At 50.5% G+C, this 27,102-nt stretch overlaps 1 protein-coding gene across 1 annotated transcript in view; it reads right to left on the reverse strand.

Annotated features, from left to right (window-relative positions):
• LACTBL1 (lactamase beta like 1) overlaps nucleotides 1-26,570 on the reverse strand; it is a 97,514-nt gene extending 70,944 nt beyond the window's left edge. Inside the window, exons 1-5 of the mRNA XM_075328211.1 lie at nucleotides 26,499-26,570; nucleotides 26,137-26,213; nucleotides 7,353-7,537; nucleotides 5,537-5,609; nucleotides 5,302-5,459 (exon numbers count right to left, since the gene is read on the reverse strand). Of these exons, the coding sequence (XP_075184326.1) occupies nucleotides 5,302-5,459; nucleotides 5,537-5,609; nucleotides 7,353-7,537; nucleotides 26,137-26,157 (437 nt within the window). The 5' untranslated portion in view covers nucleotides 26,158-26,213; nucleotides 26,499-26,570. The remainder of the gene's footprint in view (nucleotides 1-5,301; nucleotides 5,460-5,536; nucleotides 5,610-7,352; nucleotides 7,538-26,136; nucleotides 26,214-26,498) is intronic.
• Nucleotides 26,571-27,102: the final 532 nt, after the last annotated feature.

Raw genomic sequence — 27,102 nt, forward strand, 5'->3', positions numbered from 1 at the left:
GATGGGGATGTGTATGGGGGAAGGTATGAGATGGGGATGTGTATGAGGAAGGTATGAGATGGGGATGTATATGAGGAAGGTAGGAGATTGGGATGTGTATGAGGAAGGTATGAGATGGGGATGTGTATAAGGAAGGTAGGAGATGTGTATGTGTATGGGGGAAGGTAGGAGATGGGGATGGGTATGGGGGAAGGTATGAGATGAGATGGGGATGTGGGGAAGGTATGAGATGAGATGGGGATGTGTATGGGGGAAGGTATGATATGGGGATGTGTATGGGGAAGGTATGAGATGGGGATGTGTATGGGGGAAGGTATGAGATGGGGATGTGTATGGGGGAAGGTATGAGATGGGGATGTGTATGGGAGAAGGTATGAGATGGGCATTTGTATGGGGGAAGGTATGAGATGGGGATGTGTATGGGGGAAGGTATGAGATGGGGATGTGTATGGGGGAAGGTAGGAGATGGGGATGTGTATGGGGAAGGTATGAGATGGGGATGTGTATGGGGGAAGGTAGGAGATGGGGATGTGTATGGGGAAGGTATGAGATGGGGATGTGTATGGGGGAAGGTATGAGATGGGGATGTGTATGGGGGAAGGTATGAGATGGGGATGTGTATGGGGAAGGTATGAGATGGGGATGTGTGTGGGGGAAGGTATGAGATGGGGATGTGTATGGGGGAAGGTATGAGATGGGGATGTGTATGGGGGAAGGTATGAGATGGGGATGTGTAAGGGGGAAGGTATGAGATGGGGATGTGTATGGGGGAAGGTATGAGATGGGGATGTGTATGGGGGAAGATATGAGATGGGGATGTGTATGAGGAAGGTATGAGATGAGGATGTGTATGGGGGAAGGTATGAGATGGGAATGTGTATGGGGGAAGGTAGGAGATTGGGATGTGTATGAGGAAGGTATGAGATGGGGATGTGTATGAGGAAGGTAGGAGATTGGGATGTGTATGAGGAAGGTATGAGATGGGGATGTGTATAAGGAAGGTAGGAGATGTGTATGTGTATGGGGGAAGGTAAGAGATGGGGATGGGTATGGGGGAAGGTATGAGATGAGATGGGGATGTGTATGGGGGAAGGTATGAGATGGGAATGTGTATGGGGGAAGGTAAGGAGATTGGGATGTGTATGAGGAAGGTATGAGATGGGGATGTGTATGAGGAAGGTAGGAGATTGGGATGTGTATGAGGAAGGTATTAGATGGGGATGTGTATAAGGAAGGTAGGAGATGTGTATGTGTATGGGGGAAGGTAGGAGATGGGGATGGGTATGGGGGAAGGTATGAGATGAGATGGGGATGTGTATGGGGGAAGGTATGATATGGGGATGTGTATGAGGAAGGTATGAGATGGGGATGTGTATGAGGAAGGTAGGAGATTGGGATGTGTATGAGGAAGGTATGAGATGGGGATGTGTATAAGGAAGGTAGGAGATGTGTATGTGTATGGGGGAAGGTAGGAGATGGGGATGGGTATGGGGGAAGGTATGAGATGAGATGGGGATGTGTATGGGGGAAGGTATGAGATGGGGATGTGTATGAGGAAGGTATGAGATGGGGATGTGTATGAGGAAGGTAGGAGATTGGGATGTGTATGAGGAAGGTATGAGATGGGGATGTGTATAAGGAAGGTAGGAGATGTGTATGGGGGAAGGTAGGAGATGGGGATGGGTATGGGGAAGGTATGAGATGAGATGGGGATGTGGGGAAGGTATGAGATGAGATGGGGATAGGTATGATATGGGGATGTGTATGGGGAAGGTATGAGATGGGGATGTGTATGGGGGAAGGTATGAGATGGGGATGTGTATAAGGAAGGTAGGAGATGTGTATGTGTATGGGGGAAGGTAGGAGATGGGCATGTGTATGGGGGAAGGTATGAGATGAAATGGGGATGTGTATGGGGGAAGGTATGAGATGGGGATGTGTATGGGGAAGGTGTGAGATGGGGATGTGTATGGGGGAAGGTATGAGATGGGGATTGTATGAGGAAGGTATTAGATAGGGATGTGTATGGGGGAAGGTATGAGATGGGGATGTGTATGGGGGAAGGTATGAGATAGGGATGTGTATGAGGAAGGTATTAGATAGGGATGTGTATGGGGGAAGGTATGAGATGGGGATGTGTATGGGGGAAGGTATGAGATGGGCATGTGTATGGGGAAGGTATGAGATGGGGATGTGTATGGGGAAGGTATGAGATGGGGATGTGTATGGGGGAAGGTATGAGATAGGGATGTGTATGAGGAAGGTATTAGATAGGGATGTGTATGGGGGAAGGTATGAGATGGGGATGTGTATGGGGGAAGGTATGAGATGGGGATGTGTATGGGGGAAGGTATGAGATGTGTATGTGTATGGGGGAAGGTAGGAGATGGGCATGTGTATGGGGGAAGGTATGAGATGAGATGGGGATGTGTATGGGGGAAGGTATGAGATGGGGATGTGTATGGGGAAGGTATGAGATGGGGATGTGTATGGGGGAAGGTATGAGATGGGGATTGTATGAGGAAGGTAGGAGATGGGCATGTGTATGGGGGAAGGTATGAGATGGGGATGTGTATGGGGAAGGTATGAGATGGGGATGTGTATGGGGGAAGGTAGGAGATGGGGATGTGTATGGGGAAGGTAGGAGATGGGCATGTGTATGGGGGAAGGTATGAGATGGGGATGTGTATGGGGAAGGTATGAGATGGGGATGTGTATGGGGAAGGTAGGAGATGGGCATGTGTATGGGGGAAGGTATGAGATGGGGATGTGTATGGGGAAGGTATGAGATGGGGATGTGTATGGGGGAAGGTAGGAGATGGGAATGTGTATGGGGAAGGTATGAGATGGGGATGTGTATGGGAGAAGGTATGAGATGGGGATGTGTATGGGGGAAGGTATGAGATGGGGATGTGTATGGGGGAAGGTATGAGATGGGGATGTGTATGGGGGAAGGTATGAGATGTGGATGTGTATGGGGGAAGGTATGAGATGGGGATGTGTATGGGGAAAGTATGAGATGGGGATGTGTATGGGGAAAGTATGAGATGGGGATGTGTATGGGGGAAGGTAGGAGATGGGGATGTGTATGGGGAAGGTAGGAGATGGGCATGTGTATGGGGGAAGGTATGAGATGGGGATGTGTATGGGGAAGGTAGGAGATGGGCATGTGTATGGGGGAAGGTAGGAGATGGGGATGTGTATGGGGAAGGTAGGAGATGGGCATGTGTATGGGGGAAGGTATGAGATGGGGATGTGTATGGGGAAGGTATGAGATGGGGATGTGTATGGGGAAGGTAGGAGATGGGCATGTGTATGGGGGAAGGTATGAGATGGGGATGTGTATGGGGAAGGTATGAGATGGGGATGTGTATGGGGGAAGGTAGGAGATGGGAATGTGTATGGGGAAGGTATGAGATGGGGATGTGTATGGGAGAAGGTATGAGATGGGGATGTGTATGGGGGAAGGTATGAGATGGGGATGTGTATGGGGGAAGGTATGAGATGGGGATGTGTATGGGGGAAGGTATGAGATGTGGATGTGTATGGGGGAAGGTATGAGATGGGGATGTGTATGGGGAAAGTATGAGATGGGGATGTGTATGGGGAAAGTATGAGATGGGGATGTGTATGGGAGAAGGTATGAGATGGGGATGTGTATGGGGGAAGGTAGGAGATGGGGATGTGTATGGGGGAAGGTATGAGATGGGGATGTGTATGGGGAAGGTATGAGATGGGGATGTGTATGGGGGAAGGTAGGAGATGGGCATGTGTATGGTGGAAGGTATGAGATGAAATGGGGATGTGTATGGGGGAAGGTATGAGATGGGGATGTGTATGGGGAAGGTATGAGATGGGGATGTGTATGGGGGAAGGTATGAGATGGGGATGTGTATGGGGAAAGTATGAGATGGGGATGTCTATAGGGAAAGTATGAGATGGGGATGTGTATGGGAGAAGGTATGAGATGGGGATGTGTATGGGGGAAGGTAGGAGATGGGGATGTGTATGGGGGAAGGTATGAGATGGGGATGTGTATGGGGAAGGTATGAGATGGGGATGTGTATGGGGGAAGGTATGAGATGGGGATGTGTATAAGGAAGGTCGGAGATGTGTATGTGTATGGGGGAAGGTAGGAGATGGGCATGTGTATGGTGGAAGGTATGAGATGAAATGGGGATGTGTATGGGGGAAGGTATGAGATGGGGATGTGTATGGGGAAGGTATGAGATAGGGATGTGTATGGGGAAGGTATGAGATGGGGATGTGTATGGGGAAGGTAGGAGATGGGCATGTGTATGGGGGAAGGTATGAGATGGGGATGTGTATGGGGAAGGTATGAGATGGGGATGTGTATGGGGGAAGGTATGAGATGGGGATGTGTATGGGGAAGGTATGAGATGGGGATGTGTATGGGGGGAAGGTATGAGATGGGGATGTGTGTGGGGGAAGGTAGGAGATGGGGATGTGTGTGGGGGAAGGTATGAGATGGGGATGTGTATGGGGGAAGATATGAGATGGGGATGTGTATGGGGGAAGGTATGAGATGGGGATGTGTATGAGGAAGGTAGGAGATGGGCATGTGTATGGGGGAAGGTATGAGATGGGGATGTGTATGGGGGAAGGTATGAGATGGGGATGTGTATGGGGGAAGGTAGGAGATGGGGATGGCTATGGGAGAAGGTATGAGATAGGGATGGCTATGGGAGAAGGTATGAGATAGGGATGTGTATGGGGAAGGTATGAGATGGAGATGTGTATGGGAGAAGGTATGAGATGGAGATGTGTATGGGAGAAGGTATGAGATGGGGATGTGTATGGGGGAAGGTATGAGATGGGGATGTGTATGGTAGAAGGTATGAGATGGGGGATGTGTATGAGGAAGGTAGGAGATGGGGATTTGTATGAGGGAAGGTATGAGATGGGGATGTGTATGGGGGAAGGTATGAGATGGGGATGTGTATGGGGGAAGGTATGAGATGGGGATGTGTATGGGGGAAGGTAGGAGATGTGGATGTTTATGGGGAAGGTATGAGATGGGGATGTGTATGAGGAAGGTAGGAGATGGGCATGTGTATGGGGGAAGGTATGAGATGGGGATGTGTATGGGGGAAGGTATGAGATGGGGATGTGTATGGGGGAAGGTAGGAGATGTGTATGTCTATGGGAGAAGGTATGAGATGGGGATGTGTATGGGGGAAGGTAGGAGATGGGATATATAAAGCCGGAAGTCTCATGGTAATTGTGACAATGCAGCGCGCTCTTCTCACGCCTGTGTGGACCTCCTGTGCAGACACTCACCGATAAATGGTGTACTCATTGGGAGCAGTTGAGAATGGATCAGATCCATTTTTCTTTCCAAAGTTCCCGGTCCACAGAACAGTGTCATTATAGGTGACTATGGCAGACATGGCAGGCAGCCCTGGTGTCCGGACCTTACTCCTGAGGAACTTGTCCACCTGTAGAGATATAATGAAATTGAAAAATGGCCATATAATCATTTTGAGTTGTCTTATGTGTCAAGGACAGGACTGACCTTCTCCAGAGCCTCCTTCAGGACAGGCACAGGGTGGTCTAAAGACACTGGCTCTGGGAATCGGGGGCACATCCTTACCAAGTCTTTCATGACCTTCTCCTCCACTTGAGCTGGAGGTTAAAGAGAATCAGAAACCATGACTATGTATGTGTACAGCGGAGGGATTGGGTTCACAAGTAAAAATGATGTACAGGAGAAGAACAGGAAAGGCATGTGTGTTGGTGGGATATTGTGGGTTGTGTATCATTTTGTGTAGGCTCGTATTTTAGGAACTTTGCACCATTAATTCTGTGTATTCCTTGTCTTGTCTGAAGGTTAATTAACTCCACTGAGTTACCATTTGCTTGCCTTGTGTGTACATTGTCCTGTTTGCAGATTAATCACCCCCTGCCGGGCTTTTGTCCCTAAGGAGCCTTGTTCCATTCATTCTGTGTATTCCTTGTCTTGTCTGCAGGTTAATTGGCTCAGCTCAGTTACCACAGCTTCTCCCCCAGAGGATGAATCTTCCTGCTTCTCTCTTGAATTCCTCAGCCAAACTGAATAATCCCACAGGTAAACAGAGTGGTTGGGTGAATTCCAGGCCCCCTCCCCCAGACTTAGGCAGGCTTTGCACGTTGCGACATCGCAAGCCGATGCTGCGATGTCGCACGCGATAGTCCCCGCCCCCGTCGCAGGTACGATATCGTGTGATAGCTGGCGTAGCGAAAATTATCGCTACGCCAGCTTCACATGCACTCACCTGCCCTGCGACCGTCGCTCTGGCCAGCGACCCGCCTCCTTCCTAAGGGGGCGGGTCGTGTGGCGTCATAGCGACGTCACACGGCAGGCGGCCAATAGCGGCGGAGGGGCGGAGATGAGCAGGATGTAAACATCCTGCCCACCTCCTTCCTTCCGCATATCCTACGGAAGCCGCGGTGACGCCGGTAGGAGATGTTCATCGCTCCTGCGACTTCACACACAGCGATGTGTGCTGCCGCAGGAGCGAGGAACAACATCGTACCGTCGCGTCAGCGTAATTATGGATTACGCCGACGCTGCACCGATGATACGATTACGACGATTTTGCGCTCGTTAATCGTATCATTTAGGCTTTACACACTACGATGTCGCATGCGATGCCGGATGTGCGTTACTTTCAATTTGACCCCACCGACATCGCACCTGCGATGTCGTAGTGTGCAAAGCCCGCCTTAGGGAAAAAAGCCCGGCAGGGAGTGATTAACCTGCAAACAGGACAATGTATATAAAAGGCAAGCAAATCGTAACTGAGCTGTGATAATTAACCTGCAGACAAGACAAGGAATACACAGAATGAATGGAGAGCAAGGCTCCTAAAATACGAACCTACACAAAATGATAAACAACCCAAAATATCACACTAGCACAGCATGTGTGCAAGACAGGTGGTGTACACGAGGATGCACTCATAACGCGTGGTGTATGCGAAGATGCACTCAAGACGTGTGGCACACATGCGGATGTACTCAAGACGAGTGGCGTACATGCAGATGCACTCAAGACGAGTGGCGTACATGCGGATGCACTCAAGATGGGAGGAATATGCGGGGAAGCACTCAAGACTGGCAGCATACGCAGCCATGAACTCAAGATGGGTGTCATACACAGGGATGCATGAAAGACTGGCAGCATAAGTGGGGATGCACTGAAGATGGGCAGCATATGTGGGGATGCTCTCAAGATGAGTGGTATACATGGGGATGCACACAAGATGGACAGCATATGCTTGGATGCACTTAAGATGGGCGATGTATGCGGGGAGGCATGAAAGACGGGTGGCATACGAGGGGATGCACACATGACAGGGGGAGTGCGAGCGTGAGGACAAGTGGGGCACGTACCAGTCTCCTGTTTGGGGAGTCTAAATTGCCAGATGAAGCAGCCAGTCATTGTGATAGAGATGAGGAAGAGAAGGGTGAGGCCCAGGTGCGTCCACTTCCACTGCACAGGAGTCGTCCGGCTGAGGCCTCTCCGTCTAGATGGCTGCGGGCAGAAGACATGGTTACCACAGACTCAGTCACGGGTTATAACCTGTCACCATATCTGTGCTCAGAGACGAGGTGTTCATTGCAGCTTATACAGGATGGATATTTCCTTACGTCTCGTCTTCCAATGGCACCAGATGATGAAGCCTAAGAAGTGTGGGAGAAGGTGGAGACCCCTCCTGGCAGCACAGACCTGACGCCCATTGTCACACTGGGGCATAACCGAAAGAAACCTACAACCACCAACTGGGCAAGAAAGAGGGCAAGAGGGAAAATGGAAGCTGCGGCCTCAAGTTGTGCAGATGGTCGTTTATTTTACTGGTTGTAAAGTCATTTCTACCTGGTCCTCGTCTATAGTGATGGCCCCTCACAGACGTGTGTTCCAGGTTAAATATAATGCCCAGCCCTCCTCTATAGTGATGGCCCCTCACAGACGTGTGCTCCTGGTTAAATATAATGCCCGGTCCTCGTCTATAGTGATGGCCCCTCACAGACGTGTGCTCCTGGTTAGATATAATGCCCGGTCCTCGTCTATAGTGATGGCTCCTCACAGACGTGTGCTCCTGGTTAAATATAATGCCCGGTCCTCGTCTATAGTGATGGCCCCTCACAGACGTGTGCTCCTGGTTAGATATAATGCCCAGTCCCCCTCTATAGTGATGGCTCCTCACAGCCGTATGCTCATGGTTAGATATAATGCCCGGTCCTCGTCTATAGTGATGGCCCCTCACAGACGTGTGCTCCAGGCTAGATATACTGCCCGGTCCTCCTCTATAGTGATGGCCCCTTACAGACGTGTGCTCCAGGCTAGATATACTGCCCGGTCCTCGTCTATAGTGATGGCCCCTCACAGACGTGTGCTCCTGGTTAAATATAATGCCCGGTCCTCGTCTATAGTGATGGCCCCTCACAGACGTGTGCTCCTGGTTAAATATAATGCCCGGTCCTCCTCTATAGTGATGGCCCCTCACAGACGTGTGCTCCTGGTTAGATATAATGCCCAGTCCCCCTCTATAGTGATGGCTCCTCACAGCCGTATGCTCATGGTTAGATATAATGCCCGGTCCTCGTCTATAGTGATGGCCCCTCACAGACGTGTGCTCCTGGTTAGATATAATGCCCAGTCCCCCTCTATAGTGATGGCTCCTCACAGCCGTATGCTCATGGTTAGATATAATGCCCGGTCCTCGTCTATAGTGATGGCCCCTCACAGACGTGTGCTCCTGGTTAAATATAATGCCCGGTCCTCCTCTATAGTGATGGCCCCTCACAGACGTGTGCTCCTGGTTAGATATAATGCCCGGTCCTCCTCTATAGTGATGGCTCCTCACAGACGTGTGTTCCAGGTTAAATATAATGCCCGGTCCCCCTCTATAGTGATGGCTCCTCACAGACGTGTGCTCCTGGTTAAATATAATGCCCGGTCCTCGTCTATAGTGATGGCCCCTCACAGACGTGTGCTCCTGGTTAAATATAATGCCCGGTCCTCGTCTATAGTGATGGCCCCTCACAGACGTGTGCTCCTGGTTAGATATAATGCCTGGTCCTCGTCTATAGTGATGGCTCCTCACAGACGTGTGCTCCAGGTTAGATATAATGCCCGGTCCTCGTCTATAGTGATGGCCCCTCACAGACGTGTGCTCCTGGTTAGATATAATGCCCGGTCCTCCTCTATAGTGATGGCTCCTCACAGCCGTGTGCTCCTGGTTAGATATAACACCCGGTCCTCCTCTATAGTGATGGCTCCTCACAGACATGTGCTCCTGGTTAAATATAATGCCCGGTCCTCGTCTATAGTGATGGCCCCTCACAGACGTGTGCTCCAGGTTAGATATAATGCCCGGTCCTCCTCTATAGTGATGGCCCCTCACAGACGTGTGTTCCAGGTTAGATATAATGCCCAATCCTCGTCTATAGTGATGGCCCCTCACAGACGTGTGCTCCTGGTTAGATATAATGCCCGGTCCTCCTCTATAGTGATGGCCCCTCACAGACGTGTGTTCCAGGTTAGATATAATGCCCGGTCCTCGTCTATAGTGATGGCCCCTCACAGACGTGTGCTCCTGGTTAAATATAATGCCCGGTCCTCGTCTATAGTGATGGCCCATCACAGACGTGTGTTCCAGGTTAGATATAATGCCCGGTCCTCCTCTATAGTGATGGCCCCTCACAGACGTGTGTTCCAGGTTAGATATAATGCCCGTTCCCCCTCTATAGTGATGGTTCCTCACAGCCGTGTGCTCCTGGTTAGATATAATGCCCGGTCCTCGTCTACAGTGATGGCCCCTCACAGACGTGTGCTCCTGGTTAAATATAATGCCCGGCCCTCCTCTATAGTGATGGCCCCTCACAGACGTGTGTTTCAGGTTAGATATAATGCCCAGTCCTCGTCTATAGTGATGGCCCCTCACAGACGTGTGCTCCTGGTTAGATATAACACCCAGCCCCCCTCTATAGTGATGGCTCCTCACAGCCGTGTGCTCCTGGTTAAATATAATGCCCGGTCCTCCTCCATAGTGATGGGCCCTCACAGACGTGTGTTCCTGGTTAAATATAATGCCCGGTCCTCCTCTATAGTGATGGCTCCTCACAGACGTGTGCTCCTGGTCAGATATAACACCCGGTCCTCCTCTATAGTGATGGCCCCTCACTGCCATGTGCTCCTGATTAGGTATAATGCCCGGTCCTCCTCTATAGTGATGGCCCCTCACAGCCATGTGTTCCTGGTTAGATATAACACCCGGTCCTCCTCTATAGTGATGGCTCCTCACAGCCGTATGCTCCTGGTTAGATATAATGCCCGATCCTCCTCTACAGTGATGGCTCCTCACAGCCGTGTGCTCCTGGTTAGTTAAAATGCCCGGTCCCCCTCTATAGTGATGGCTCCTCACAGCCGTGTGCTCCTGGTTAGATATAACACCCGGTCCTCCTCTATAGTGATGGCTCTGAAGCGACCGGTGGTAGGGCCGCGGGTGTGTGTGTATGTTCTATTCCAACAAAATCCCCATACTCAGATTTTACCGGTAGTAACATTTCTTTACTATGAAACATATTTATAACACAGTCAACCGAACTATCTGCGCACATGTGTATGGTGGAGTCCCCGGATCTTCACTCCTTCCGGGTACACAGCAAGGAAAAAAGACAAGAGAAAAAAAAACAAAGAAATGGCGGCAACTTTCCCTAACTTTCCCTACAATCACGTACCAGTCTATCCCAGAAGAAGATGCCGCTCCCACGTCGCAGGCCTGGAGTCTCACGATGATGGGTCCCGGTGCAGCGCTGAAGGGATGCAGCTCCTCGGTCTTCTCCTTTGATCTTCTCCCGCTGGTAACGGATTCTAGTCAGTCTCTTAGTCCCGGGGCACACCGAGCAGAAGAAGGGAGGTCACGGTTGCACGGATGGCTCCCTTGTGTCGGTAATGGCCCCTGCACTTGCACTCAGGGTGCGATGCTCTGCAGTCAAGTTGTCACAGCCCCTGGATATGCACTCCGGGCACGATGCTCTGCAGTCCGGTTAGATCCTCAGTGAAAACAAAGTCCTGCAGACCGGGGATGGCAGAACCCACTTCCACAGGGTGATTCTTCCAAGAATCCGGTTGCAAAAGAACCCTTTGTTCAGGGAGACCACACGTAGCTCTGTCCTGGCCGAGCTCTGGGTCTGTACTCTTTTGCCGCTCTTTTTCTTCCTGGTTCAAACACACAAGCTGTAGGGGGTTTCCCACCTCTGTGTCTGTGATTGCACAGTCTGACACTGCCCCCTTGTGGGCAAGTGCTGAAGCAATGTTCAAATCCATTTCTACATTGATGATGCAGTCTGAATGGTTGATCCCATTACATACCCCCCCACTTAAAGGTTGGCAGTCCCTGTCAACTACCGTCGGTTCCCAGGCAGTGATGACTGCAGATGTCACAGGGCTTGGTTGAGAAGTGGGCCATATATACTGGTCCCTGTAAGACCGCCCGGGCGGGATCCCAGCAGTGGTGCGGTCAGTGCGTCTCAAGGGTCGGTTGTTCCCCTCCCCGTCACTGTCTTTACGCCCCACTTCAGTCAGCACTCCGGGGGAAGAACTGGGTTGTGTAGGTGGGTCACCGGTCTCGGAGTTGACGTGATCACTATGCTGGGAAACGTCCGTGACGTCAGTCGTGTCGGCAGCGTCACCCCCTCCGGGTACTGTGGTAGGGGAGTCAGGCTGGGATCGGCAGGGACGCAACATATTTCGGTGCACAGTGAGGATGCTGCGACTGTCTTCACCCCGCACTCGGTATACATGCCCGTTGGGGTAGGGGCGTTCGATTACCCGGTAGACCTCAGTCTCCCACTTGGCTCGAAGTTTCCCTTGTGGCTTCTTGATACGGAGCAGGACTAGCTGTCCCAACTTCAAGGGTTGCTCTTGCACGGGGAGTGGGTCAGCATGTATCTGGCCCCGGATTTGTTGGCTCACCAGCCGGTGTACAGTCTCCATCTTCTGTCGGTGAGCATTTAGCCAGGAGGGGTAGTTATGGCAGACATCATCTCCGGGGCGGAATAGGTTCAGGTCATGGACCCCTTTTCCGGGGTGGCCAAAGAGAAGGGTGTGTGGGGTGTAACCAGTCACGGAGTGGACCTGGTTGTTGTAGGCCCATACTAGATCGGGAAGGAATTGGGGCCATTGGTCTTTCTTATCATCGGCCAAGGTGCGGATCAGCTGGAGTAGAGTCCGGTTGAAGCGTTCACATGCACCGTTCCCTTGTGGGTGGTAAGGAGTGGTCCTCGACTTCTGGATCCCATACATCCGATGCAGCTCTTCGATGACTCGGCCTTCGAAGCAAGCCCCCTGGTCGGAGTGCAACCTCTCCGGACACCCATAGACGTGGATGAACTGTCGACAGATGGCCCGTGCAGCCGATTCAGCCGTCTGGTCTTTGGTAGCAACAGCGACAGCGAATTTTGTGAAGTGATCCACCATGATTAGGCAGTACTGATAGCCACTGCTCGCCGTCCCAATCAGCAGATAGTCCACCATCAACAGCTCAAGGGGCCTGGATGTTTTAATTGTCTGGACAGGTGCACGCTGTTCAGGGGACTTGTGTAGTTCACAGGTGCGACAGGTTTGGCAGACGTCTTCAAGCAGCTTGCGGAGCCCCGGACAATAGATGGACTGTTGAATCCACCGAAAGGTCTTGTCTATCCCGAAGTGTCCATTCCTTTTGTGGGCTTGGGCCACCATCTCACGGGCCAATTGATCAGGCACCACAACTTGTGTGCATTCCTCCAGCATATGCGACAAGAGAACCTTCCGGTATAGCACTCTTTCTCTCAGAATCAGCCGGTCCCACTGACTGAGCAGGGTCAAGGTCCCGGTCGACAGTCGTGCCCGTATATCGGCGGGAGGCTTCTGCTGCCGCTTCACCCATTGTTTGAGTAGAGCCCATTCAGGGTTCTGGTCCTGGAGCCTGCCCCACTCCTGGGGTGGCAAGGCGACCCCGACTGGAGTTCCAGCTTCGCCCACAACGAACTGGCGGTAATCCATCATCTGTTGGGCGAGTTTTGCAAAGTCAGGCGTCTCGTCCCCTTCTAATTCTTCATCCTGGTCTTGGTTGAGTAAGGGGTATAACACTCTAGACAGGCTGTCCGCATTTTGATTCTCAGCTCCAGCCCTATATTTGATCTTGTAATTGAACTTGGAGAGCCGAGCCATCCAACGCTGCTCCATGACTCCGAGCTTCGCATTTTCTAAGTGGGCCAACGGGTTGTTATCGGTCAGGACTAGTACTTCGGTCCCCGTGAGGTACCCTGCAAATTTCTCCGCCATAGCCCACGTTAGGGCCAACAGCTCCAGCCGGAACGAGCTATAATTGGTGGGGTTCTTCTCGCCCTCATGTAGGGACCGACTGGCATAGGCTATGACCCGTTCCTTGCCTTCTTGTACCTGTGAAAGTACTGCCCCTAGACCCTGTAGACTGGCATCGGTGTGTAGTTGGAAGGGCAGGTTGTAGTCCGCATATGCCAGGATGGGGGGAGACGTTAAGGCACCCTTTAGGGCTTGGAAGGACTCTTCCTGGCTGGGTCCCCAGCTGATGGGTCGTCCTCTGGGGCTGTTGGTGGTCCCTCGAAGCAGGTCATGCAAGGGTGCAGCAAGCCGGGCGAAGTTTTTGACGAACCGGCGGTAGTAGCCAGCCAACCCCAGGAAAGCCCTGACCTCCTTGACGTTTGTGGGCTGCGGCCAATCCCGTATGGCGGCTTTCTTCTCTGAAGACGGCTGAACACCTTCGGCTGTGATACGGTGGCCCAGGTAATTGATCTCGGGCTGCAGAAGGCGGCACTTGCTGAGTTTCAACTTCAGGCCATGTTCTCTCAACCTACTGAACACACGGCCCAGCTGCTGCAGGTGTTCTTCAAATGTGGCCGAATAGACTACAATGTCGTCCAGGTAGATGAGGGTGAAGTCGAAGTTGAAGTCTCCCAAGCAGCGCTCCATCAGCCGCTGGAAAGTCCCCGGCGCGTTGTTCAGACCAAAGGGCATCCGGTCGAACTCGTACAGGCCCATGGGTAGGATGAAAGCAGTCTTCTCTCTATCTTTCTTGTGCATGGGTACCTGCCAATATCCGCTGGCCAGATCCAATTAAGAGAAGTATTTGGCTTTCTTCAGGGCTGTCAGGGATTCTTCGATCCTTGGCAAAGGGTATGAGTCCCGGGTGGTGGAAGCATTCAAACGGCGGTAGTCCACACAGAACCTCAGGGACCCGTCCTTCTTCTTGACTATCACCACCGGTGCAGCCCAGGGGCTCTGGCTTTCTCATACCACTCCAGCGTGTAGCATGGAATTCAGGAGATTTTTCACTTCTTGGTATTGCTGGGGAGGTATTTGGCGGTACCTTTCACGGATAGGAGCAGTGTCACCGGTGGGGATTTCGTGCTTGATACTGGTGGTGCACCCAAAGTCGGTGTCATGCCGGGCAAAGGACGCCTGATGCTCTTGAAGTAGCTCTTCCACCTGGGACACCTCCCGTTTGGAGTATTGGGATACGTCCAACTGACACTTCTCTCGTAGTTCTTGCCCCGCTTTGGTGTCACCCGCGACAGTGGCCATGGCAGAGACCGTCACTGTCCATTCTCCCTCTGTAGACGGTACAAACTGGAGGTGGCTCATAGGGTTCACCTCCTCGGTTAGAGCGTAGACTCGGGCGAGCTGTGTCCCGGCTTCTAGGTCAATGCTCACGTTAGCCGTGTTGCCCAGCCTGACAGGAATTCTTCCCTTTCTCACTACTGCTAGAGTTCGAGCGACTAGTGGATTCAGCTTCCCTTCCTTCGGGGTGCGCGGCTCAATCAGCACCTCCACGCCTTCAAGCTGTCTCGTGGTGCTAAGGGGTAGTGAGATAACTGTCTCTTTCCCAGCCGGTAAGGTGATCCTAGTATGGCGGGGTACGGTGATCGTGGCCAGCGGCAGTTGTTCTTCGGTCATTCGCTGGAGGTTGCAGGTCCGGACCACTTGCTGAAAGGCACGGCGGGTGGCCCTATGTGCGGTCACTACTTGCCAGTACTTGGGCCCCCTCTTGGTAAACAACACCAGATTCAGGTCTTTCAAGATGTTCATCCCAATAATCATGGGCGTTTTTGATCCAAAGCCTTCCCTGACCACGATTATCCCTCTCTTCCCGAGATCTTGGCCACAGATTTCAGTGTTCATCCAGGCAACTCCCGTCACCGGAATGGGTAGATTATTGGCTGCTTTGATCTTGATGGCGGTATCAGGGTCATAGGCAACCCGCGGCTTTAGACATTCTTCGTAGAACTGCTCGGAGATGGTGGATTCCTGAGACCCAGTATCCATTAACCCTTGTACGGCGATCCCTTCCAGTAATACTTCCAGGGTGGGGATTTGATGCAAGTTTGCTCCGTGGCTGGCTCTGTTTTCCTACACCCCTCTCTTTGGCCTCCCCTCCCGAGTGAGCCTCTTTGGCAGGGGCGTCTAGTTTAAAGGCGGCCGCTGTTGTGGGACATGACTTGCTGGTTCTGGTAGATCGGACCGTGGATGAACTTGAAAGTTCTGGGGGCAACGGTTTGTTCTATGGCGGGGGTCGCCGCATGTCCAGCATCTTCCCATCGGCCGGCTGGGTTGTTGTCTCGCTTGCCGGCCCGCCTGTTAGTCTAGGGTGAGCTGTAACACCTGTTTCTGCAACTCTGCCACCATCTGCTTCAGTTCTTCCGTGTTGCTGTTCGGAGTCCCGATACCAGATATGGACCTGCAAGCCGCGGTATATGTCTGTGTCTCCACGACAGGTCCCCTTGAACGTTCTATAGCTTCTTGTTTGACCTCAGTGAACGTAAAGGCCGGATTTATCCGGAGTAGATCTTGCAATGAGCGGTTAAGGTACGGGTCTCTCAATCCGGTCACAAACTGATCTCTCAACACCAGGTCACGGGCACCCTAACTAGCTATCTGTTCTTCTTTTCTACAGGCTTGTTCTAGCAGCACATGAAGGGCATTGGCATATTGAGGAATGTCCTCCGACTCGAGCTGAGTACGCCGGAAGAACATACAGTGCCTACAAGTAGTATTCAACCCCCTGCAGATTTAGCAGGTTTACACATTCGGAATTAACTTGCCATTGTGACATTTGGACTGTAGATTAGCCTGGAAGTGTGAAATGCACTGCAGCAAAAAAGAATGTTATTTCTTTTTTTATTTTTTTTTTAAATTGTGAAAAGTTTATTCAGAGGGTCATTTATTATTCAACCCCTCAAACCACCAGAATTCTGTTTGGTTCCCCTAAAGTATTAAGAAGTATTTCAGGCACAAAGAACAATGAGCTTCACATGTTTGGATTAATTATCTCTTTTTCCAGCCTTTTCTGACTAATTAAGACCCTCCCCAAACTTGTGAACAGCACTCATACTTGGTCAACATGGGAAAGACAAAGGAGCATTCCAAGGCCATCAGAGACAAGATCGTGGAGGGTCACAAGGCTGGCAAGGGGTACAAAACCCTTTCCAAGGAGTTGGGCCTACCTGTCTCCACTGTTGGGAGCATCATCCGGAAGTGGAAGGCTTATGGAACTACTGTTAGCCTTCCACGACCTGGACAGCCTTTGAAAGTTTCCACACGTGCCGAGGCCAGGCTTGTCCGAAGAGTCAAGGCTAACCCAAGGACAACAAGGAAGGAGCTCCGGCAAGATCTCATGGCAGTGGGGACATTGGTTTCAGTCAATACCATAAGTGACGTACTCCACCGCAATGGTCTCCGTTCCAGACGAGCCCGTAAGGTACCTTTACTTTCAAAGCGTCATGTCAAGGCTCGTCTACAGTTTGCTCATGATCACTTGGAGGACTCTGAGACAGACTGGTTCAAGGTTCTCTGGTCTGATGAGACCAAGATCGAGATCTTTGGTGCCAACCACACACGTGACGTTTGGAGACTGGATGGCACTGCATACGACCCCAAGAATACCATCTGTAGGCAGTCAAGCATGGTGGTGGCAGCATCATGCTGTGGGGCTGTTTCTCAGCCAAGGGGCCTGGCCATCTGGTCCGCATCCATGGGAAGATGGATAGCACGGCCTACCTGGAGATTTTGGCCAAGAACCTCCGCTCCTCCATCAACGATCTTAAGATGGGTCGTCATTTCATCTTCCAACAAGACAACGACCCAAAGCACACAGCCAAGAAAACCAAGGCCTGGTTCAAGAGGGAAAAAATCAAGGTGTTGCAGTGGCCTAGTCAGTCTCCTGACATTAACCCAATTGAAAACTTGTGGAAGGAGCTCAAGATTAAAGTCCACATGAGACACCCAAAGAACCTAGATAACTTGGAGAAGATCTGCATGGAGGAGTGGGCCAAGATAACTCCAGAGACCTGTGCCGGCCTGATCAGGTCTTATAAAAGACTATTATTAGCTGTAATTGCAAACAAGGGTTATTTCACAAAATATTAAACCTAGGGGTTGAATAATAATTGACCCACACTTTTATGTTGAAAATTTATTAAAATTTAACTGAGCAACATAACTTGTTGGTTTGTAAGATTTACAGTTAGGTCCAGAAATATTTGGCCAGTGACACAATTTTCGCGAGTTGGGCTCTGCATGCCACCACATTGGATTTGAAATGAAACCTCTACAACAGAATTCAAGTGCAGATTGTAACGTTTAATTTGAAGGTTTGAACAAAAATATCTGATAGAAATTGTAGGAATTGTACACATTTCTTTACAAACACTCCACATTTTAGGAGGTCAAAAGTAATTGGACAAATAAACCAAACCCAAACAAAATATTTTTATTTTCAATATTTTGTTGCGAATCCTTTGGAGGCAATCACTGCCTTAAGTCTGGAACCCATGGACATCACCAAACGCTGGGTTTCCTCCTTCTTAATGCTTTGCTAGGCCTTTACAGCCGCAGCCTTCAGGTCTTGCTTGTTTGTGGGTCTTTCCGTCTTAAGTCTGGATTTGAGCAAGTGAAATGCATGCTCAATTGGGTTAAGATCTGGTGATTGACTTGGCCATTGCAGAATGTTCCACTTTTTTGCACTCATGAACTCCTGGGTAGCTTTGGCTGTATGCTTGGGGTCATTGTCCATCTGTACTATGAAGCGCCGTCCGATCAACTTTGCGGCATTTGGCTGAATCTGGGCTGAAAGTATATCCCTGTACACTTCAGAATTCATCCGGCTACTCTTGTCTGCTGTTATGTCATCAATAAACACAAGTGACCCAGTGCCATTGAAAGCCATGCATGCCTATGCCATCACGTTGCCTCCACCATGTTTTACAGAGGATGTGGTGTGCCTTGGATCATGTGCCGTTCCCTTTCTTCTCCAAACTTTTTTCTTCCCATCATTCTGGTACAGGTTGATCTTTGTCTCATCTGTCCATAGAATACTTTTCCAGAACTGAGCTGGCTTCATGAGGTGTTTTTCAGCAAATTTAACTCTGGCCTGTCTATTTTTGGAATGGATGAATGGTTTGCATCTAGATGTGAACCCTTTGTATTTACTTTCATGGAGTCTTCTCTTTACTGGTGACTTAGAGACAGATACGCCTACTTCACTGAGAGTGTTCTGGACTTCAGTTGATGTTGTGAACGGGTTCTTCTTCACCAAAGAAAGTATGCGGCGATGATCATCCACCACTGTTGTCATCCGTGGACGCCCAGGCCTTTTTGAGTTCCCAAGCTCACCAGTCAATTCCTTTTTTCTCAGAATGTACCCGACTGTTGATTTTGCTACTCCAAGCATGTCTGCTATCTCTCTGATGGATTTTTTCTTTTTTTTCAGCCTCAGGATGTTCTGCTTCACCTCAATTGAGAGTTCCTTAGACCGCATGTTGTCTGGTCACAGCAACAGCTTCCAAATGCAAAACCACACACCTGTAATCAACCCCAGACCTTTTAACTACTTAATTGATTACAGGTTAACGAGGGAGATGCCTTCAGAGTTAATTGCAGCCCTTAGAGTCCCTTGTCCAATTACTTTTGGTCCCTTGAAAAAGAGGAGGCTATGCATTACAGAGCTATGATTCCTAAACCCTTTCTCTGATTTGGATGTGAAAACTCTCATATTGCAGCTGGGAGTGTGCACTTTCAGTCCATATTATATATATAATTGTATTTCTGAACATGTTTTTGTAAACAGCTAAAATAACAAAACTTGTGTCACTGTCCAAATATTTCTGGACCTAACTGTATGCATCTGTTAATAAATCCTGCTCTTGTTTGAAGTTTGCAGGCTCTAACTTATTTGCATCTTATCAAACCTGCTAAATCTGCAGGGGGTTGAATACTACTTGTAGGCACTGTATAGCGCAATGTTCCCGCATATGTGGTCGGCCCATAGGTGTTCTCCAGCACCCGCACCAAGTCATCCAACGTACGCTGGCCCCTAACCGTCTCCAGCCTGACTGTCGTCCACGCTTCCCCCTCTAATGTTAGCATGGCCATTTCTGCTAAGGTCTTAGGATCAGTGTTATACATTTCCCCCACTATCTTAAGTTGTTCAGTCCATTCAGTTACAGAATAGTTCCGTCCGTCAAACTTCCTCACCTGATTGACTATAGACGGCGGGGGAGCTGTCCGGTTATAAGATACTACCGGGGGATGATTTTGTTGGTCACACATCCTGCCGACTACGCCAGATGAAGCGACCGGTGGTAGGGCCGCGGGTGTGTGTGTATGCTCTATTCCAACAAAATCCCCATACTCAGATTTTACCGGTAGTAACATTTCTTTACTAGGAAACATATTTATAACACAGTCGACCGAACTATCTGCGCACATGTGTATAGTGGAGTCCCCGGATCTTCACTCCTTCCGGGTACGCAGCAAGAAGAGAAGAAAAAAAACAACAAAGAAATGGCGGCAACTTTCCCTAACTTTCCCTATAATCACGTACCAGCCTGTCCCAGAAGAAGATGCCGCTCCCACGTCGCAGGCCTGGAGTCTCACGATGATGGGTCCCGGTGCAGCGCTGAAGGGATGCAGCTCCTCGGTCTTTTCCTTTGATCTTCTCCCGCTGGTAACGGATTCTAGTCAGTCTCTTAGTCCCGGGGCACACCGAGCAGAAGAAGGGAGGTCACGGTTGCACGGATGGCTCCCTTGTGTCGGTAATGGCCCCTGCACTTGCACTCAGGGTGCGATGCTCTGCAGTCAAGTTGTCACAGCCCCTGGATATGCACTCCGGGCGCGATACTCTGCAGTCCGGTTAGATCCTCGGTGAAAACAAAGTCCTGCAGACCGGGGATGGCAGAACCCACTTCCACAGGGTGATTCTTCCAAGAATCCAGTTGCAAAAGAACCCTCTGTTCAGGGAGACCACACGTAGCTCTGTCCTGGCTGAGCTTCGGGGCTGTACTCTTTTGCCGCTCTTTTTCTTCCTGGTTCAAACACACAAGCTGTAGGGGGTTTCCCACCTCTGTGTCTGTGATTGCACAGTCTGACACTGCCCCCTTGTGGGCAAGTGCTGAAGCAATGTTCAAATCCATTTCTACATTGATGATGCAGTCTGAATGGTTGATCTTATTACAGCTCCTCACAGCCGTGTGCTCCTGTTCAGATATAATGCCCGGTCCTCCTCTAGTGATGGCTCCTCACAGCCGTGTGCTCCTGGTTAGATATAACACCCGATCCTCCTCTATAGTGATGGCTCCTCACAGTCGTGTGCTCCTGGTTAGACATAACACCCGATCCTCCTCTATAGTGATGGCTGCTCACAGTCGTGTGCTCCTGATTAGATATAATGCCCGGTCCTCCTCTATAGTGATGGCTCCTCACAGCCATGTGCTCCTGGTTAGATATAACACCCGATCCACCTCTATAGTGATGGCCCCTCACAGCCGTGTGCTCCTGATTAGATATAATGCCCGGTCCTCCTCTATAGTGATGGCTCCTAACAGCCGTGTGCTCCTGGTTAGACATAACACCCGATCCTCCTCTATAGTGATGGCCCCTCACAGTCGTGTGCTCTTGGTTAGATATAATGCCCGGTCCTCCTCTATAGTGATGGCTCCTCACAGTCGTGTGCTCCTGGTTAGACATAACACCCGATCCTCCTCTATAGTGATGGCTCCTCACAGTCGTGTGCTCCTGATTAGATATAATGCCCGGTCCTGCTCTATAGTGATGGCTCCTCACAGCCATGTGCTCCTGGTTAGATATAACACCCGATCCACCTCTATAGTGATGGCCCCTCACAGCCGTGTGCTCCTGGTTAGATATAACACCCGATCCTCCTCTATAGTGATGGCTCCTCACAGCCGTGTGCTCCTGTTCAGATATAATGCCCGGTCCTCCTCTAGTCATGGCTCCTCACAGCCGTGTGCTCCTGGTTAGATATAACACCCGATCCTCCTCTACAGTGATGGCTCCTCACAGCCATGTGCTCCTGGTTAGATATAACACCCGGTCCTCCTCTATAGTGATGGCTACTCACAGCCGTGTGCTCCTGATTAGATATAACACCCGGTCCTCCTCTATAGTGATGGCTACTCACAGCCGTGTGCTCCTGTTCAGATATAACACCCGGTCCACCTCTATAGTGATGGCTCCTCACAACCGTGTGCTCCTGGTTAGATATAACACCCGGTCCCCCTATATAGTGATGGCCCCTCACTGCCATGTGCTCCTGGTTAGATATAATGCCCAGTCCTCCTCTATAGTGATGGCTCCTCACAGCCGTGTGCTCCTGGTTAGATATAATGCCCGGTCCTCCTCTATAGTGATGGCCCCTCACTGCCATGTGCTCCTGGTTAGATATAATGCCCGGTCCTCCTCTATAGTGATGGCTCCTCACAGCCATGTGCTCCTGGTTAGATATAATGCCCGGTCCTCCTCTATAGTGATGGCTTCTCAAAGCCATGTGCTCCTGGTTAGTTAAAATGCCTGGTCCCCCTCTATAGTGATGGCTCTTCACAGCTGTGTGCTCCAGGTTAGATTATAACACCCGGTCCCCCTCTATAGTGATGGCTCCTCACAACCGTCTGCTCCTGGTTAGATATAACACCCGGTCCTCCTCTATAGTGATGGCTCCCCACAGCTGTGTCCTCCTGATTAGATATACCACCCGGTCCTCCTCTATAGTGATGGTTCCTCACAGCCGTGTGCTCCTGGTCAGATATAACGCCCGGTCCCCCTCTATAGTGATGGCTTCTCAAAGACGTGTGCTCCTGGTTAGATATAACGCCCGGTCCTCCTCTATAGTGATGGCTCCTCACAGCTGTGTGTGTTATGGTCAGGAGACCGCAAAAGATCTTGCAAAAATCCCATAAAAAGGTTGATGATAATACAGAAGAGTAGTTGGAAACTCTTGTATAAAAACACAACTAGAAGTCGCAGTGAAGAGTTCCTAACAAACCTAGATGCCTCATCACTGCCGGAGAACTAACTAACCTCAAAGATGGAATGAGGAATCCTGACTTGCCTCAGCACAGCCCCAAAGGAAAGAGGCAAGCTTCCAACATATAACGACGGTGATATAAGAAAAAACAACACACAGATGGTAGATCTAGAAATAAGCAAAGTGAGGCCCTGCTAGCTAGATACAAAAGTATAGGATAGATTGCTGGTTGCAGTCAGTTAAAACCCTGAATAATACCAGCACCTGATAATCAAAAATTCCCCTAAAGATCACACGATCTTTCCTTCCACTATATCAGTACTCTTGTGCAAATACATTTAAATAGAAAATGAAAATATAATAGAAAAGATCATAACTACAAAAGCACAGGCGATACAAAAATACAAAACTCCTGATCAAACAGGGAGTAATAACATTTCTTGCTAGGAATAAATAGTCCTCCAAAAATAGTGCAGGAGGAGCACTTATTCATTTGCAAGAAACAAAAGGGAATATTCTCAAACACTGATTTAGAAAAAGACATACATTAAGCAGAAACGCCCTTCAGTGCAAAGTCAGCCTTTAACCAAGTCCAGACTAAGAAAACAAAATACTTATCAGGCATAGCTGCAGACTTAGGAGAACATGGGAACAAAACCGATGCAAAGGAAAGAAAAACCGATGTAGAAATCAGTCCTGGAGAATCCAAAAGGCGCAAAAAAAGAAAAACCTAAAGGGAAAGGCAAAAGCCTAAAGGCTGGAGGACAAAATTCAGGACATCTTCACATGAAGCAGAAACAATTATCACCGCCAAAGGTTAGACAGAGACAGCCTTTCTATATACCCCCAGGCTGGACTCCATAGGCTACCTGAAACAGCAATCATCTCCAACACCTGTCTGAGCGATAGATGCAGAATCAGACTCACTACCAGCACTAGCCACCAGAGGGAGTCCAGAAACACTCCCGGGAACAGCACCATCTCTGATGATATTCACAACACAGGTGCTCCTGGTTAGATATAACGCCCGGTCCTCCTTTATATTGATGGCTCCTCACAGCCGTGTGCTCCTGGTTAGATATAACGCCCGGTCCTCCTCTATAGGGATGTCTCCTCACAGCCATGTGCTCCTGGTTAGATATAACGCCTGGTCCCCCTCTATAGTGATGGCTCCTCACAGCCGTGTGCTCCTGGTTAGATATAACGCTCGCTCCTCCTCTATAGTGATAGCTCCTCACAGCCGTGTGCTCCTGGTTAAATATAATGCCCGGTCCTCCTCTATAGTGATGGCCCCTCACAGCCGTGTGCTCCTGGTTAGATATAACACCCGGTCCTCCTATATGGTGATGGCTCCTCACAGCTGTGTGCCCCTGGTCAGATATAATGCCCGGTCCCCCTCTATAGTGATGGCTCCTTACAGTCGTGTGCTCCTGGTTAGATATAACGCCTGGTCCTCCTATATAGTGATGGCTCCTCACAGCCGTGTGCCCCTGGTCAGATATAATGCCCGGTCCCCCTCTATAGTGATGGCTCCTCACAGCCGTGTGCTCCTGGTCAGATATAACGCCCGGTCCTCCTATATGGTGATGGCTCCTCACAGCTGTGTGCCCCTGGTCAGATATAATGCCCGGTCCCCCTCTATAGTGATGGCTCCTCACAGCCGTGTGCTCCTGGTCAGATATAACGCCCGGTCCTCCTATATGGTGATGGCTCCTCACAGCTGTGTGCCCCTGGTCAGATATAATGCCCTGTCCCCCTCTATAGTGATGGCTCCTCACAGCTGTGTGCTCCTGGTTAGATATAACGCCTGGTCCTCCTATATAGTGATGGCTCCTCACAGCTGTGTGCCCCTGGTCAGATATAATGCCCGGTCCCCCTCTATAGTGATGGCTCCTCACAGCCGTGTGCTCCTGGTCAGATATAACGCCCGGTCCTCCTATATGGTGATGGCTCCTCACAGCTGTGTGCCCCTGGTCAGATATAATGCCCGGTCCTCCTATATGGTGATGGCTCCTCACAGCTGTGTGCCCCTGGTCAGATATAATGCCCGGTCCGCCTCTATAGTGATAGCTCCTCACAGCCGTGTATTCCTGGTTAAATATAATGCCCGGTCCTCGTCTATAGTGATGGCTCCTCACAGCCGTGTGCTCCTGGTTAAATATAATGCCCGGTCCTCCTCTATAGTGATGGCTCCTCACAGTCGTGTGCTCCTGGTCAGATATAACGCCTGGTCCTCCTATATAGTGATGGCTCCTCACAGTCGTGTGCTCCTGGTCAGATATAATGCCCGGTCCTCCTATATGGTGATGGCCCCTCACAGTCGTGTGCTCCTGGTCAGATATAATGCCCGGTCCTCCTATATGGTGATGGCTCCTCACAGCTGTGTGCCCCTGGTCAGATATAATGCCCGGTCCCCCTCTATAGTGATGGCTCCTCACAGCCGTGTGCTCCTGGTTAAATATAATGCCCGGTCCTCCTCTATAGTGATGGCTCCTCACAGTCGTGTGCTCCTGGTCAGATATAACGCCTGGTCCTCCTATATAGTGATGGCTCCTCACAGCTGTGTGCCCCTGGTCAGATATAATGCCCGGTCCTCCTATATGGTGATGGCCCCTCACAGTCGTGTGCCCCTGGTCAGATATAATGCCCGGTCCTCCTATATGGTGATGGCTCCTCACAGCTGTGTGCCCCTGGTCAGATATAATGCCCGGTCCCCCTCTATAGTGATGGCTCCTCACAGCCGTGTGCTCCTGGTTAAATATAATGCCCGGTCCTCCTCTATAGTGATGGCTCCTCACAGTCGTGTGCTCCTGGTCAGATATAACGCCTGGTCCTCCTATATAGTGATGGCTCCTCACAGCTGTGTGCCCCTGGTCAGATATAATGCCCGGTCCCCCTCTATAGTGATGGCTCCTCACAGCCGTGTGCTCCTGGTCAGATATAACGCCCGGTCCTCCTATATGGTGATGGCTCCTCACAGCTGTGTGCCCCTGGTCAGATATAATGCCCGGTCCCCCTCTATAGTGATGGCTCCTCACAGCCGTGTGCTCCTGGAGATGAAGCACTGGGGATTTTCTGTGTAATCTCTAATCCTCAGACCTCATTCACTTCATGGATTTATGAGGTTGTGTATTAACCCTATCACCGCCAGTGTAGTAGCTAGTCCATACTCTTGCTCCTCTTTGCACCAGCCATAGGCTGTCTCTGGCCGTGCTTGGATCATGGTGGGTGGATGGGACATAAGTTGGTGCGGGATCTATGGCTTGATCTGCTGCAGTTACTCCGGGATGTAAAGATGTACGTATTACTCAGTGCACCCCACCCCTGGACCTTCTGCCGCTTGTCTGGATGTGATATCTCAGTGCACCCCACCCCTGGACCTTCTGCCGCTTGTCTGGACGTGATATCTCAGTGCACCCCACCCCTGGACCTTCTGCCGCTTGTCTGGACGTGATATCTCAGTGCACCCCACCCCTGGACCTTCTGCCGCTTGTCTGGATGTGATATCTCAGTGGGGCCCATCCGAGGCTGGCACATAATGTCTAGATTTATACTAAAGACATGCTAATGAGCAAAGCTGAATCTGCCCCCCTCAGAGGTGAAGTGTCTAGATTTATACGATTCTACATGCTAATGAGCAAAGCTGAATCTGCCCCCCTCAGAGGTGAAGTGTCTAGATTTATACGATTCTACATGCTAATGAGCAAAGCTGAATCTGCCCCCCTCAGAGGTGAAGTGTCTAGTTTTCTGAGGTGAGCACAGTTCCCCAGGATGTTTGTCCCTTTCTCACCTGGATTGGCAGTCCATCCATTCCCGCTAGTGACCAGTGTCCCGCATCAGCCAGGCCCTTCTGACGTGATCTTCAGTCTGGGAGAAGAAGGAAAAGATGAGATGATGGAGTCATCACATTGATCCCTCATCTCTACAGTCACAGCAGGCATGTGTCCTCTTCACCTTGTAGGACATTTCTGGTCACCATTTTTGGTCACCACTAGACAGAGAGGTCACAGGATCAAAAGCTGCAGATGTCTCCAGCTCAATGACGATGCTGCTGCAGAACTTCATTCATGAGGAGGCACCAAACCGAACTCTAGACACCCAGCTCTAGGAAGCCACAGTCCCCGGTATCCTCTGGTGTCACTGCCCTCTTACCTCTGAGGATAGTCCGTTGGTCTGAGTCTCAGTTTCTGCTTGTGGATTCCTCCATGGAGATCCAGACCATTGATCTTCTAGCCTTCTGGTTCCAGATTTTGGACCTCCTTTCTGAGGCCCTGTAGCCCATGGACTTGTTGCTTGTGTTGCCGTCTCTTCTTGGCTTGTTTCTAGCGTTGATCAGTCTGGATACACGGCTTAATATACAATCTCTAACGGCAGATTAGTGCCCCCCCCCCCCGACACACGCTTGGATTTGTGCAGCATTGACATCATCAGGACAATGCAGTAATACCAGCGGCACAGCGACCCCTTGCAGGACAGTGATCCCCAATTATATAGGGACCCTGGGTTCCTCACTGACTGATCCTGATATTCACAGGCGGCATAGAAAGGGTTTACTAATGACTTCATGGGGGTCTGTCCCGGGAAGGGTTAATTTTGTCCATTTATCCCTGGTCACATCCGACACATGTGGTGACCAACGGCCATCTGCCGCAATCTGTATCCTGAGTTATTGCAAGTCCAAAGACCCCGGAGGAGGGGGTGACCTGGATGCTGCATATTGCAGGCAGAAAACATCACCCCATCAGAAGCCGCAGTA

This window comes from Anomaloglossus baeobatrachus, chromosome 11, assembly GCF_048569485.1.
Source record: "Anomaloglossus baeobatrachus isolate aAnoBae1 chromosome 11, aAnoBae1.hap1, whole genome shotgun sequence".
Taxonomy (NCBI): domain Eukaryota; kingdom Metazoa; phylum Chordata; class Amphibia; order Anura; family Aromobatidae; genus Anomaloglossus; species Anomaloglossus baeobatrachus.